General features: G+C 41.7%; 1 protein-coding gene across 1 annotated transcript; it reads right to left on the reverse strand.

Annotated features, from left to right (window-relative positions):
• Positions 1 to 9,916: 9,916 nt before the first annotated feature.
• MRPS30 (mitochondrial ribosomal protein S30) lies at positions 9,917 to 14,914 on the reverse strand. Its single transcript, XM_075138096.1, has 5 exons — positions 14,110 to 14,914; positions 13,707 to 13,852; positions 12,528 to 12,630; positions 11,818 to 11,994; positions 9,917 to 10,387 (listed from the first exon to the last, which is right to left on the reverse strand). The coding sequence occupies exons 1-5, from the start codon at positions 14,795 to 14,797 to the stop codon at positions 10,119 to 10,121; spliced, it is 1,383 nt and encodes a 460-aa protein (XP_074994197.1). The 5' UTR covers positions 14,798 to 14,914; the 3' UTR covers positions 9,917 to 10,118.
• Positions 14,915 to 15,696: the final 782 nt, after the last annotated feature.

Consider the following 15,696-nt stretch of genomic DNA (forward strand, 5'->3'; position numbering starts at 1 on the left):
GCACTGTACTCCATTTGTTCACCCTCTCTCCTCCTGTGATGACTCCTTCCCTTCTGCCGACGACATTATATACCATAACAACTATTCTATCCTCCATAGGAAACAATAACTGCAACATTAAAGGATTTTTGAAGCTGCTTACCTCAAAACTGGTTTGAAATGAAATCTATTTCTGTAGGCAGGCGATAAGCACATTGATTTTAAAGCACTGAATGTAGTTACAAATTCCCTTGATTTTCCCTAATGAAATTCAGTAACCTTCGCAAACATGATGGAAAGCTTTCAGTATGCTATGATGCCACATTCCCACTCCTCCAAATATTGCTGAAGACTGCCCAGAAAAAAAAAGGAATGTCAAAGAAAGAGCACAGTCAGAGACACGAAGCTGAAACAAGCCAAAAAAAAAAAAACCCCTTAGAAGTCCATGCAGCTACTCCTCCTAGCAGCTGAGACCACGACAGGAAAAGTTAATCAGAGGCTATTATCTTCTGTGTACAACAGTGCTTGATGTTCTGAAGGATACAGAGATTTCTGCATGAACGCCTGGGAGAAGTCACCTTGACTAGCCAGTCCAGTCTCCTTTTGAACAGCAGTGACTGGGATACCCACCTCAGAAGGATCCATAAAGCATCTATTCCCCATGCTATCATATTTCAAGCATCACAGAACACTTCTAGCAAACTAAGACCTATAGGAAAGAAAGAATCAAAGCTACAATCACTGGAAGAAAGAGGGAGACTGAAAGTATCATTATTATATTTGAATAGGCAGTGGAGAGACTCAGCGGGACTGAATTGTTCTTCGGAAGGGTCTCTCCCTCCACTGACCCCAAAAGAGGTGAAGCTACTATATACAACAACTATGCTTTAGTCAAAGTGCTTCCATTAGGCAAGGAACTATTAACTATTTCTTAAATCTGCTTTAGCAACCATATCTAGACACCTAAATTTTCAAATACCTTAAAAGCACAAGAGGGAGAGGCAAAAATTCCCTGCAGGATTTGTGAGCCTAAGCTGTCAGCACTGAGTCAACTTCTGGTGGGATTCACAGAGGAGGCTGCTGCCCCATTTATCATACTGAGCAAAATCCAGGATGCACAGCTCAGAGCCACCTGAAAGGGTCTGCCCAGAAGGAGTTTGGGAGAAAAAGGGTGTGTGATCTCAGGGAGAGACTGGCAAGAGCCAGGGAGACTCCAGAAGGCTGGAAAGCTCCAGAAGGGTGGGGAGTAGGAGGAAATTTCTTTCTTCCTCACGATCCTTCACCCGATTACTACAGGCTACCCACCCATACCCTTCCCTCTACTCACAGCTCCGGCACTTGCCCCTATCTCTGAACACATACACTCACCTGCTAGCAGACCTCTCTTTTAGTCAGTCTTCTCCCTAGTGTGTGTCAGTAGGATTTTGCAGGCGAATCTCTTAGTAAGGACATGCCTAGCCCAGAGGTGCCTCATCTTGGTTATTTATTGTCATTATCAATTAAATATATTAATACCTAACCAACGGAGCCACACAGTTTGCATTATTTTAAACCCGTTAGCTACTATTTTTCAAAGTTATCATTTTTAGATCATATAAATAATCTATGCTCTCCTGTAAAGCCATTTCTGTTGACAGTTTCAAGATGCACAATTCACTTTTACTTCACTTAGTTCACAGTTTGCTTTTAGGAGATAGGCTTGACTTCTGTGTTCCCAATTGTTTCCTTACATTATTTGGCTCAAGTGGTACTCAGTGAGGTGTTTCAGTGCACCCTGCCCTTTCCTAGACATCTTTTAACACAGAAGGTAAAGTAGCAACATGACACTTGCCATTTAAACTTCAGTCCCAATTGTTTCCAGCTATCCACAGATTCAGAGTAATGCCATAGTCTGATCCAACAGCTTGCAACAAAAATAAAGTTTATTTATTTAAGCCATAACTTTGGGCATATATGACATTTTCAGAAAAGCCCAGTAGGTATGTCTCCAGAGACAGCAAATGTCCAAACACATGGTCATTATGTTGATTTTGTTTAGATTATTCATCTCTTCAATACCAGGCTGGCCATGTGCTAATTCAGCTCATGGTCAGCATAATACTATGCTTACAAGAATGAAAAGCAGCACGCTTCAGAAGTTATGTACTGTCCAGTCCGAGCAAAGCTGAATGCTTTATTTAGTCGATTTGTATTGTAATGAAATCTTGCTGAACATTTTCAAGAGGCAGGTTATTGCCTTTAGAAGTACATTATAAAATAATCAAAATATCTATGTACCTTAGAAAACTAAATTAAAATGCCATTAAAACTATTAGGATTTAGGAATATAACCTGTTCAGATGCTTCAAAAAATCCTGATGGGAACCTATCTAATTGCAACATTAGGCATATAAGTATTTTTTTAAAATATCCCGTCCCAAATGACGTTCATCAAGAATAACATGCTATTAAGAAACAACATCAAATTACAGCTTGTTATTACTTTCAAAACTATAAAATAAAGTCATCTAATAGCGCAAATCCTATGTGTAAACACAGTTACTACCCTAAATCTTATTATCCTACCAAAGAGTCTGACGCTTAACTCCACCTTAACTTTATGGGTTTGGATCATTTCTCTAAGAAGCAGACATTACCATTCCCCCGCTTTTTCCCCATCTTTCTTCACTTTCCTTATCAACTGGAGAAGCTTTTCATGGCAAGGTCGGTCTGTCTATTCACACAGGATTTCCCAAAGAGTTTATTTGGGCTTATCTGCCCTATTAAAACAACAATAAAATATTTGACATGAGCTTCTTAACAGTAACGGGATTAGTGTGGGTCATTATTCACACAGGTAAAACACTACATACCTTCAGAAAGAATGGTGTCCTACTCTAGCAGTTATCATTGGGAAGTTCCAGAAATGTTTGAATTTGGTATCTATGCTTATATACAGAATGAAACATCTACATTCATATACAGACAACACAGGCTGAGTCACCACTGCCTGCTGTTAGCTTCTGGAAGGGAGGAGACACTTGGGCATGTCAGAGGTCATATGTAAGGAATTGCTATACTGACAGGAAGCTCAGAGGCAAATCTGCTTTGAGATAAAATTGGAGATACAACAATTCAGTGTATAGCCTTAACTGCATTCTCAGTGTCAGTACTCTGCCAAGCAAGGAAGATGTAATATCAGGGTCTTCTCTTTTGCTGAAGCCATTTGCAGCTGCGTATCAAGTAAAATTTGTCTACGCTGAATTAGTGCACAAACATGGATGGCCACTCTAAGACCAAAAGAGAGAAGGTCCAGGCCCAACATCCACTATTTACCCAAATCTTCACACATGGTTTCTTCCCACACACGTTTATAGCGTCTCATCTACATGCTGACCACTAATTTATTTTCACAGAATCGTAGAGTGGTTAAGGTTGGAAGGCCTCTTGTCTAGTCTACCTACCCTGCTCAGACCTACCTACCAGGGTCACCTGCAGCAGGTTGCCCAGGGCTGACCAGTCTGGTTTTGAGTATCTCCAAGAATGGAAACTCCACAACCCTCTCTGAGCAACCTGTTCCAGTGATCAACTGCCATTATAGTAAAAAAAAAAAAAAAAATAGTGTTTAAGTAGAATTTCCTGTTTTTCAGTTTCTGGCCATTTTCTCTTGCCCTTTCTCTGGATACCACTGAAATAAGCCTAGCCAAATCTTCTTCACTCTTTCCCATCAGGTATTTATACACTTTGATAAGATGTCTCCTGAGCCTTCTCTTCTCCAGGCTAAACAATCCCAGAACTTGAGTTTTAAAATGCTAAGTCCTGATCACCTTCAATTACCTAGAAATGCGCTGGTGCAGAAACTGCTTTTAAAAAAAAAAACAAACAAAAAGCCTTTACAGGATGAAATTCAACATTGAAATTTAAACCTGCTCTGGGATATCTGACTGACGAAAGCATGTACATTTGCAGTACAGACACTCTTGTGTTAGAAGCTACACTTTCCAACAGTGAAAATGATCCTGTATCATGTCCCTTGAGAGCAGTGATAAACTGTACTGAGTTGATTACAGATTAAAGGAATATTGAAAGCAAAAAAGAGGAAAGAAATGGAAGCAAGATTTCCTTTAAAGGAGACATATTAAGACCAACTCTTCTTGCTATACAAGGGACGAAACAAATGAAATCAAGCATGACTTAGTAGGAATGAGAAAGGTAATACAGAGAAGATTCTGTAGCAAGAGATGTAGTTCAATAAATTGAACTTCAAACAGCTATTAAAAGACCAGGAAGAAATACTGAATGTTCACTTAAAGAATATTTCAGCTAAGGACAGAACCTTCAAATTATCCAGAAACCAGGCACAATAAAAAAAAAAGCAAGGATAGATTAAAAATTATCACAGATAGTTACAGGTCAATACAGCTGAGCAGACACCATAAAGCTTCCTGTCCTGTCTGGAAGAATTATTTATCTTTTCAATAGCATAAGCTAGATAGCACTTAGTCCTGCAGAGACATAAAAAAGCATGGCAAGTATCCTTCTACCTCTTTGCCTTCTTCAAGGATTTTTTGGAAAGGTTGTAAATAAACTCCTCATAGGGCATCTGTTACTGATGGTAAATGGCCTACCCAGATCACCTTCAAAGCTGAGGAAACAATTGTTAACCTCACATCTTCAAACTCCAGCTTCAACACCCATGGATTAGTTACCAGGCTGAATAGCAGGGCAGACTTTAGACTGCCTTCCTTCTGAATTGCGTACGAATAAACCCCTTAATTCTAAAATCCTGCTCCTGTAGGAGGATGTAGTGAGCTTCACAACTTCCTCCCTTTGCACCACAACATGCATTAATAAATGTATTAGTAGTGTCCATATGCTAACACCTTGTAGCTTGTACTTCTTCTCAGCCTCTTTCTAGATGTAGGACAGCCAAATCTTCCAAGACACTCAGTTCTGAAAATTTATTTTACCGTGTATTTACTGGGTAAACTTTACATAATTTGTCCGTATACTAGGGAAGGGCTGCAGCACAATCTCTGTAACCATTACTGGCCTCCATTTACTAACATCCTGTCGTGGTTTAACCTGGTAGGCAGCCAAATACCATGCAGCCGCTCGCTCACTCACTCTCCCCCCACCCCCCCCATCCCCCGGTGGGGCGGGGAGAGAATCGGAAGGGTGAGAGTGAGAAAAAAACTCGTGGGTTGAGATAAAGATCGTTTAATAGGACAGAAAAGAGAAAATAATAATAATAGAATATACAAAATGAGTGATGCACAATGCAGTTGCTCACCACCCGCGCTGACCGATAACCAAGTAATGATCGCCACTTCCTGGATCACGCCTACCATTCATATACTGAGCATGACATCACATGCTATGGAACACCCCATTGGCCAGCTGGGCTGGCTGTCCTGGCTGTGCTCCCTCCCAGTCTAGGAGAGGATAGTTGTCCTTGAGAAAGTACTTAGCAACAACTGAAAACATCACCGTGTTAGCAACATTCTTCTCATACTAAGTCCAAAACACAGCACTGGGAAGAAATTTAACTCTATCCCAGATGAAACCAGGACACATCCTCCAACAGTTCATGGTCCAGGGTATCCAGAATCAGAACAGGATGGGCTTCTTTAATACTATCTGGAACCTCTCCTGTGGCTAACCAGGCACAAGATGATCAGCCCTGCCAGAAACTCCCCCTGAAGATCCACCTGACAAATGTGTCAAACCAAATTCACCTAGAGCTAAGCAAATTCTCATTTCTGCCATGTTCTTGATATAACCTCAGCCTGTATTAGATCGTCAAATGCAGTGTTACCTGCACTTGCCATACTTTCACAATAGCAAAAGAGGGGAGCAGTTACCTGTTTTCCCCTAACAGTCTCAGGCCTGTTGTGGGATTCCACTCTACCACTCTTCAGTATTATCCAGGAATACCAAAGTAAGTTTTGGTAATGGAATAACAGGAACACTCCTCCCTTAGCAATTACCTACCCTTTCTGTGTCAGTGTCGTGGTTTAACCCTAGCCAGCAACTAAACACCACACAGGTGCTTGCTCACTCCCCCCACTCTGGTGGGATGGGGGAGAAAATTGGGAGGGTAAAAGTGAGAGAATTCATGTGTTGAGACAAAACCCTTTTAATAATTGAAATAAAATAAAGTAAAATAGTAGCAGTAATGAGAATAATAATAATAGAATACACAAAGCAAGTGATGCACAATGCAATTGCTCACCACCCGCCAACTGATGCCCAGCCAGTTCCCAAGCCGCAATCCCCACTTCCCAGACCACGCCTCCTAGTTTATACACTGAGCACGACATCATATGGTATGGAATACCCTATTGGCCAGTTGGGTTAGCTGTCCTGGCTATGTTCCCTCCCAGCTTCTTGTGCACCTGGCAAAGCCTGAGAAGAAAAGTTCTTGCACTACTTAGCAACAACTAAAACATCAGTGTGTTATCAACATTCCTCTCATACCAAATCCAAAACACAGCACCACACCAGCTACCAGAAAGAATATTAACTCTATCCCAGCCGAAACCAGGACAGTCAGGAATTTGTTATGTTTTGCTTTATGGTGACTGGCTTTCTTGCTTTTGGTGGGAATGACACCCTGTTGGAAGACCGAGAATGTGAAAAAAAAGGCCGCTGTTTCAACTATGGGTCTCATGTCTGCTATTCCCTGGTCCCAGACACAGAGGACTTCATATTAGCTCTTATGTACATTTCTAATACAAGTTGAGGATCCTAAAAAAATACTTATTTCTTGAAGGTCTTGTCTTAGTGGGGTTCTGGTATACTACTAGAGTATAATGCAAGCGGAGTCGCATACTGTTTGCGACCAGTCTGGTTTTGATGCTACCTGAAGTTTTGTCATTGCTAACTTACTTCATGGTCTTCATTGTCAGCTTGCAGATGTCCCATTTACTTTAACACTTCCACCTATTTGATAATTCCATTTACTTTGACACTTCTACTCATTTGATAAGTCCATTTACTTTGATACTTCTACCCACTTGCTAAGTTTCTTCCTCCATGAAAAAGCAGTTCTTGTGCAACCTCTTCTGCAAGCTTTCTTGGGGCTATGTTTATTAGACCCAGTCCACAGGACATTATTCTTTTGTACCAGACCAGACTTTGTGCTAACTCAATGCAAACTTCACAGATCTCCTGCTCTAGTGCACTTTGGTTGTACTACTGGTTGAGGATGGCTCATTTTAGCATAGGTTGCACTGGAAAGCCAGTTTCATTGCTTCCATCAGAGATATACTGCCAGTATGCATGGTCTCTACAGAGCCAGTAGGCCAAGTTCTCAGTAGACTCTCTCACCAACAGCTGACTTCAAGAGTTGCTCTTGCCTCAGGAAAAACCCCTCAATGGAGCTCCAGAACAAGGAAACCTTCATCTGCTTCTGAGATAAAAGGAGCAGGTGTCTTCTCCAAGGACAGAAAACCTGAGTACAGAAGAGATCAGGAGAGACTTCTGCATGACCAAGCAGAGACTACAAATATTGAAGCTATTTCTTCTGTCTGAAAGGAAACAGAACTATCTACCCCAACAACTTGGTGCAAATGACCCTATATAGATATAAGAAAGTTTCAGAGTCTTCCCATCTCCTCCTTTCCGCTTTAATTTTGGGAAAGGCTGCTTAGGCAGTTCCATTCCAAGTCACCAATTGCAGTCTCATCATCTGAATCAACAGTACAGGTAGAATTTCATAGATCAGTCACCCATTTGAAGGTGATACAAGTTTTAAGCAAAATAGTTCACGTGCAAGAGAAAATACTTGCCTTGTTATATAAAACCAAATCTTACTTTTAGATTCCGCCTTATGTTCCCTTGTGATATGGTCCAATAGGCCTAAGCAGAGATCAATAAAGGAAAAAGGATCCAAACTTGGAATTTCCATCCTGTGTTCTTTGAATCACCTTTCCTTGTTTCTTTTAAACAGCAAACTCAACTAACTAGAATGCTAAAGAACAATGTGCCAGAACAATGCTCCCACGAGACCTAAAGGAGCAGAATCATGGCAGATTTCTACTGAGCAAAGCTCAAGAATAGGAATGCTGCAGCTTCTAAGTTTTCTACTTTTAAACATTTGGTAGCTATACAATCTTTAAAGGAAAAAAAAAAAAGCTTTCTTTTGACTTTATCATTGTAAGGCAGCATTAAACACCCTGAACAGATGAGTACAAGATGAAAGATTGCTGTAGAAAACTGCATACATTATGATGTCTGAACTTTGCTAGTCAGTGACAGAAAAGCAAACCAAAGCCCATTACACTTTTTCTTCAGTAGAAAGTAAAACAGTGCCACCCACTGCTTTTCCAGCGTATTCCCTTGCCTTTTGAGACAGCTGCAGAAAGCTCAAGCTGGTACTTTACAATTACAAAATAGCCAGCTCTCGCTAAGCCTTCCCTTCCTCTCTCCAAGACTGGGTTCTTCTACCAGGTTACACATCTACAGTGGTATTTCAGTCCTAGCAAAGCTGCATAAAGGAAAAAATGTTGTTCTTTGAACTTGGTCTACTACGGCTGAAATCTCAGGATAGACAAAGGCTAAATCACAGAAAAATGAGTGCTTTTTTACCCTGGGAGCAGGAGTTTCTTTGACTTCAGCTTTCCACAGCCACTACTTGCATGCAACTCAGAGTTTCAAGCTGAAGGTAATACCATATTGCACCAACTGTAAAGACTGTCTGCAGGGTCGGAATACCCAGCTGTTTTTTTGAATATCCCTCCATTCATTTTGCATCATCTCTTTATCACACCAGAAAACAAGTATCAATCAATCACTTTTAAGCTAGGTCACAGGTCATTCTCTATAATCAACACGCCTACCCAGCAGTTTATCTTCTGTTCCTACATGGAACATCGGTTTAATCCAAGGATTAGCAGTGATCAGAACTAGTAATACTCAAGCATTGTTAAGACAAACAGTGCTTAAGGACTTTTTACTTCTGTTAAAAACAAACCAGTACTCACGCATATCTTACTTATCTAGATAATCCTCTGCTGGTGGAGGAAGTGGCAACTATAGTCAATTCCAACATCAGCAAAGTACCAATCAAATAAGACTCTACAATTACCTCATCATTCATTAGCAAAATACTCTGTAAACCAGTTTACAAGAGGAAGCAGGATCCCCAATTGCTCAGGCTGAAGAATGTGCAACCAAGTACTTCAACAAGAGTCACATATGACTCAGTACACTCTCTTTAAAAACAAACTACTAGAGTCTTAACAAGAACACTGGAAAATTGCAAAAAGGTCAGTTGCAGTGTACAGAACCATGTAAAATTCTAGGCATGTTTAATTACCTCAAAGCCAAGTATACTTTGTTGATAAGTAAATATTCCTAAACAGTCGTTAAATCTTGTATCTTATTAATCAGAGATCCTCATCATCGTGTGGGCTCAGCTGTGGTCTACTAAAAACAGCGTTAAGACATTCAAATATTAGCAATGAAAACATCAAGATGTCTACCGCTGAAATCAAGGTCCCACGCTAAAAGGAAAACTGTAGGCTCCAAATGCATTTGAGAGTTCTGTGGTTCCTGATGTGACAGCTTAAAAATTTGTATGCACGTTCATAACAGAATCTTTGGAAGCAAGTTGCATTGTGTTTATACTACTGCTTGATAAATGTCTAAAAATTTCCCTTGCTATGTAACTAAATTACCAACCATTCACTTTTAAGAAACAGTTTTTATTCAGAGCTCATTTTCTCTTTAGAATGAGTAAGCATTTAAGACAGCTTATCTCTTTTCAGGCACAAAATTAGAAATTTTTCACTGGTCCTCAATATCAAGACAGTTACCCAGTGACATAATCAGATGGTCATATAAATTCATATTTTGCTTGATAGTTCAAGACAGAGCTATAGATCTGCTAAAAAAAAGTATTCACGTGACTTTGAATTAGTGCAATATGCTTCTAAAAAATATAAAAAAGACATTAAGGTATTCTAGACATTTATTTTCCAGTGTACAGTATCATACATTTAAAATAAAGAAATAAGGCCCAAATATCATAAAAGATGTATATAGTGTTTGCTAGACAAATACTTGACTAAGAACAAGACATATTATAGCCCATGCTTCATGGAGCTACAATGAAGTTCAGGCACATAAACAGGAATACTTTATTGTTGAATGATTTACAAGTCTTTTGGTCTGTTTAATAGAAAACGAACCAACTGAAGCAGAACTTCATCATTAAAGCCTTTCACACTACCATCTTCCACAACATCATACAATGGCTTACTGTCTGTACCCCAACAGATATTCTTCCGAGGATTATTCTGAATAGTTTCGACAGTTAGCGCTAAAGTATTTAGCTGGTAACAAAAGAAAGCAAAGTATTTTCCATCAGTCACTACTGCTTGTGATACAAAAGGACGGGTCACATCTGCTTCATTCCAGAATCCTACAAAATGAAGAAACAACACTAGTTATACAGGACTCGAAATTCCTATCAGCACACACATCTATACCCCAATCCCGAAATACAAAAAAATACTGTGAGTTGCAGCAGCCACTTAGTAGGGAAACAAAGCCCTGTCTGCTTTAGCAACACAAGCATTCTTCATAGAGACTAACTAAAACGCAATTAAGGGTATTTCCAATATCAGGGACACAGTGGTGTATTTGCATTTTGTACACAGATCCCTATTGCTGACTGATAAAAACCCCACACTCATCAGCCAAGTGACTTTTCAAAATTACCTAAGTTATTAATGCATCCAAGTCCTGCAATTGATCTGAGGGGAAACATCTTTCAACTACTCCATGCTTCTCACAGGGCAGTGAACATTTGTTTCATGCAGAAGCACGTGTATCTATGCATGAGCATAACTGACTATAGTAACCAGCCAGACAACACCAAGAGCACTTTATCAATAAGTATTAATGTTTCAAGCAACCCCCGCTGAGCATTAAATATTTTCTTTACATATTTATGCATGTGTGCTAGCACACACAGTAATATTCTTGAAAGGTATTTGGTATCATGTGCGATGAACACCACTACAAACTGTTACAGAACAAAGAAAAAGCTTCACAGATTTGAATCATACTATCCTGATAACTCATAATGTGCTTACAACTGGAACCCGCTCTGAAGCTAATACTTACTTGACTTCAATGTTTTATGTCCACAAAAAAAGTTAAGCTTTCTAACATACCATTACATAAAAAAATTGATGCAGAGCCAGCAATATACATCATAGTCAAAGCACTTTCTTCCACGTGTTGTTTTACAAGTGAAACATACAAACCAGCAGGTATCTTCTAGTTAACACTAGGTAACATTCGTATTTACATGAATAAGCAAAAGACTGATCTGGTCTATCCATCCAGTTTTCTGGGATTTTTAGACAAACATAGGCATAAAATCCTAAAGCAAGGCTGCTGACATTTTTCTTTCACTGATTGTAGTTTTATAGAATTGACATTTCTGAAACAAGGGTCTAAGCAACATAGTTGTTTCAGGGGAAAAAAAAAAAAACACAAAACACCAAACTGCTTGATATCTACCACCTTTCCTCGTAACAAATCTGGAGTGAGCAAGTGAATGCAGGATTGAAGTTTTTGCACAGGCTTAGTGTTATATATATAAAAAATATTTTTCTGCGTAATTAATTCATCCTGAGTCAAAGTACTTAAAAACAAAGTCTTGATTAACTCCCTTGGTAAGGTCTGCTTCATTTGTTGGTTCAATTAAATTTTCAAAGACCTACTTAAAGGATGGTCTTAAGAAGCAGCAGCATGAGAAAAAGGTGGCAGGGAAAAAAAGGTTAGAGAACTTTATAGTAGGCATTCATCACCAGGAAGAATTTATCAAGTTGCCTGTCTCACCTTGATACATTGCTTGTGCTGCTGTCCAGGCAAAGAGACTTGCAATACCATTAGCTCGATAAAGAACTTCAATCTGATCCTCAAGATTCATTCTTACAAACCTCTCACGTTTTAGTTTATCAGGAATAAGATGAAACTGGGTGTGTCCATAACAGCATGGATCTGCTACCTTTGATCCTGTGCCCCCCAAAAATAAAAAAATTAAGTCAGTCAGAAAACACTCTTTACTATGCATACAAAAATGTCTTTACTATCAAACTCCAAACAGAAGGTTAGAACCTCTGCTGTAGATCTGTATAAATGTTGAGATTCCTTCATTTCTGCGGGAGACTGGAGGGCTTGCCCAACTCCAAAAGGCAAGAGATCACGTACCAAAATGTCTCTGAGCAGATGTATTAAAATTCAAAGCCAGTTTTCTGCCAATTTTCTACTCAACCCAACACCTTCAAGTGAATCTGGACACAGAGTACCATACGTACAGTAGGATGCTACTCCCCATTGCCTAACTGACATGGAATCTCAATAGAGATTTATATTCTATATATGTATTTATATAGTATAGTTATATATAAAAAAAGGTATACAGGTTTTTTCCTGTGGATGGGAGGAGAAAGGTCAGGGCGGTGGTATTTGAGGTTGGGGGTTTTTTGTTGTTGTTTTGGTTTTTTAGGCAAAAAAGTAGTTAACATTTCATAACCAAAAACTCTTACCTATGAATACCTTGTTTTCATACTGCTTTTTGAACAATGGCAGTTTGGATGGTTTGTGGTCAATAACGGGAACATCTCCAAGATCTGACTCCAGTGGTACAATCTTGAAGGAAGTAGAAGAAAGAAAAGCCATCACTTAAGTCATGTTTCTGACATCAGGCCTCACATAATATGCCACTTTCTGGTCAGACAGCAGAAGGTGCAAGTCTTGTTTACATATACCATTTATGTATAACTTTAACTGAACTCATTTTTTGCAACAGAACTTCTTGTCTTGTGATGAATGCTAGTACACACATCTTATATTGATGTCTGAGTGTTCTGCAATATATAAAAAACATTGTGTGAAATGGTGCTAACAAAGCTGCTAACAATTGGTACTATCTTCAAAATCAGAATCCATTTCTGTAGAAGATAAGCAAAAACATTTCAAGTAGCAGTCAATAAATTAACATGAACCAGCAGAGTGAGTCTACAGGTATTCAGGGTTTTGCACTATGTAACATTTTTAATTGCCTAGACAGTTCTTCCAAAATGCCAAGGTTTGTAACATCTAACAGTATTAACCTAAGCAAATTGTACAACTAAGTTAGCAAATGTTCAGCAGTTACAGAAAGTGGAGCACAGTTTTCTGTTTGTGGTGGAAATTGGGCAACAGACACTCACAGGCTACACAATTACCATTGTATAAACCTCTAAGAAAAAGATTAAAATATTAAATCAGCTTCCAGAAAACTAAGCATTCAAGAAAACAACTGTTAAGCAGTACTAACAGGTAACAGAGCTCACATTCAGGTTATACATGTTCTCTCTTACTCCATTCTTTTTTTCTCCATTTCTCTCATCTTATTCTCCTCCACTGAGAACGTTCCACACCACATTTCTTATTCTTGCCTCCACTTACAAGCATAAAAGAAGTTAAAAACTCAATTTAATTAAGAGTTACAACATGCATTTTATCTAAAGCACAAAGGTGACCAACTTGACGTTCAGAAGACTGTCTCAGTATCTACAAAACACAGTAAGGTAGTAAAGGCATTAAGACTTGAAAAATGCACAGATGTGCTACACGCCTGATTAACCAGGTCCTCCGTATACTACCTATCGCATGGTTTCAGTGGCAGTCAGAAACGTAAGTGAAAATGCATGCAATTAACTTGCGGTTGAAAATATCCACACCTCTGGAAGTTGCTTTGGTACACGGATCTGGAGGTGTGGGTTATCATCTATCTGAAATCGGACAGGATCAACTCTACCCTTTCGATGTCCATGAACAACAACTTCCTCACCATGATGCCAGTAATAGTTAACTTCAGGTTTTAAATCTGAAACAGAACAGAGGAATAGAGAGAAACAGAATCGCCCCTTTGCATTTAAAACCCTCCCAATTCTTGTTCTGTAGCTGCAATAAAACAGAAAAGCCAAAATCCACTCACACCGTGTGGGACAATGGAGCCAAGATGCCTTACTAGTGATGGTCTGAACAACTCGGCTACACCAGCGACACTCTTGCCGGGTTCACAGACCGGCCCCACCCCCCAAGGGCTCCCACTTCCCTCTCCCACCCACTCCCGTTCCACACCAAGGGAGGAGGCCGCCAGCAGAGGGTTGCGACCGCACAGGAAAGCGGCGAGGGTGGAGACGAGCTGCGTAAGGAACGGGCCGGGCGTGTGATCCTGATCGCGGTAGAGGAACGGCCGCTTCTTATTCTGGTAAAAGCTCTCCTGCAGGAGGGCGTCGCAGGCGAGGGAGCGCAGCTCGCCCATATCCAGGTACGGCGCCGCTCCCGCCGCGAGCTCCGGGCTTTTCGCAGCCCCTGGTGCCGCCGTCCCCGGCTCCGGGGCTTTGGCGGCCTCGGGTGCCACTCCCGCCGGGCCCTCCGAGGTTTTCGCGGCCTGCGGCGCCACCGCTCCCGGAGCTTTCGCGGCTGCCAACGCCGCTCTCGGGGGCAGCCCCGGCACGAAGACGGTCTTGGTGAAGCTCCGGTACCAGCGGTCGGCGTTGAGGGCGAAGGTCTGCGGGTAAAGCATGTACTTGGGCCGCTGCAGCTGCCCGTAGAGCCGCAGCTTCTCCTCGATCGAGGCCGCCGCGTGCACCCGCTGGTTGAAATGCTCCAGGCGCCGCCGCTTGGCCGCTTTGCTCTTCGCCGTAGCGGAAGCCACTATGGGCGGGTAGAGCGAGTCCGGGGGCCGCGGGGGGACAGCGGACTCCGTCTGCGAGAACCAGCGCCGGCCGTGCCACAGCAGCCTCCGCCCCCGGGACGCCGCCATTTCGCAGAGCTGCGAGACAGCGGAAGGGCAGCGTTCGGGAACTAGAAAACCTGATTGGCCGCTGGGAACCACGTGAACGAGCCAACCTTCCAATCGTCAAGCTTCTCCGAGAGAGAGCGCGCTGCCGGGACAGAAAGGGGCAGGGCCTTTTGCGAGTCGCGTCGCTGGGTGGCCTCGCTCTCCCCGCAGAGCGGCGCGGCTTCTGCGCATGCGCTATAGGCGCCTCACAGCCACCTCCAGGACGGGAACTACAGCTCCCAGGGTGCACAGCGGGAGGCGGCCCGGAAGTGCCGGGCCTTGCTGCCGTTCCTCCCACCGCGGGCTCCGCGGGTCTCCAGTTGTAGCGGTTTCGCGAAGGGTGGGCTGGCCGCCATCGCTTTCTCCCCAGTACCAGTCCACTCTTCAGAGAGAGGCCCACATCTCCACAGCAGAATGGCTGTGCTGCGCGGACAAGGAGCCTTTACCTGCTTTCATTCGAGAAGAGAGCGTTTTCGGACCAATTTTCAACGTGCTCATCTTCAGGATATGATCACACACACACACACACCCCCACACACACCTCCCCACACACCCCGCTGGTTCGAAAGACCGACCGCTCAGTCTAAATGACAGGAATAAATTCTAAAATAAAATAGATTGATCTCTTTTCTGTACAGAACGCCTGCTAAGGACAAAGGATTTTGTACAAACCAAGAACTGTAGCAGAAATATGAAATAATGTAATGACAAAATCTGGAAATTGAACATGTATGAGTCGGCCCGGGGCGTGAGGAGCACAAGCCAGCCTGATTGCTTCTGCATCCCTCAGTGTAAACTGGGCTTGTCTGCTTTGTGGTACTGTAGGAAAGACTTGTTTTCGAAGGATAGTTGGTACCCACAGCACCGAGTGTACACTGAAA

The sequence above is a fragment of the Calonectris borealis genome, chromosome Z (assembly GCF_964195595.1).
Source record: "Calonectris borealis chromosome Z, bCalBor7.hap1.2, whole genome shotgun sequence".
Taxonomy (NCBI): Eukaryota; Metazoa; Chordata; class Aves; order Procellariiformes; family Procellariidae; genus Calonectris; species Calonectris borealis.

Coding starts and splice junctions, on each gene's coding strand:
- MRPS30 (XM_075138096.1), bottom strand. CDS start 14,797: ATGGCGGCGTCCCGGGGGCGGAGGCTGCTGTGGCACGGCCGGCGCTGG. Junction 11,995..12,527: donor TGAAAACAAGGTATTCATAG/GTAAGAGTTTTT, acceptor TGGGGGGCACAG/GATCAAAGGTAGCAGATCCA. Junction 10,388..11,817: donor AGCACAAGCAATGTATCAAG/GTGAGACAGGCA, acceptor TTCATTTTGTAG/GATTCTGGAATGAAGCAGAT.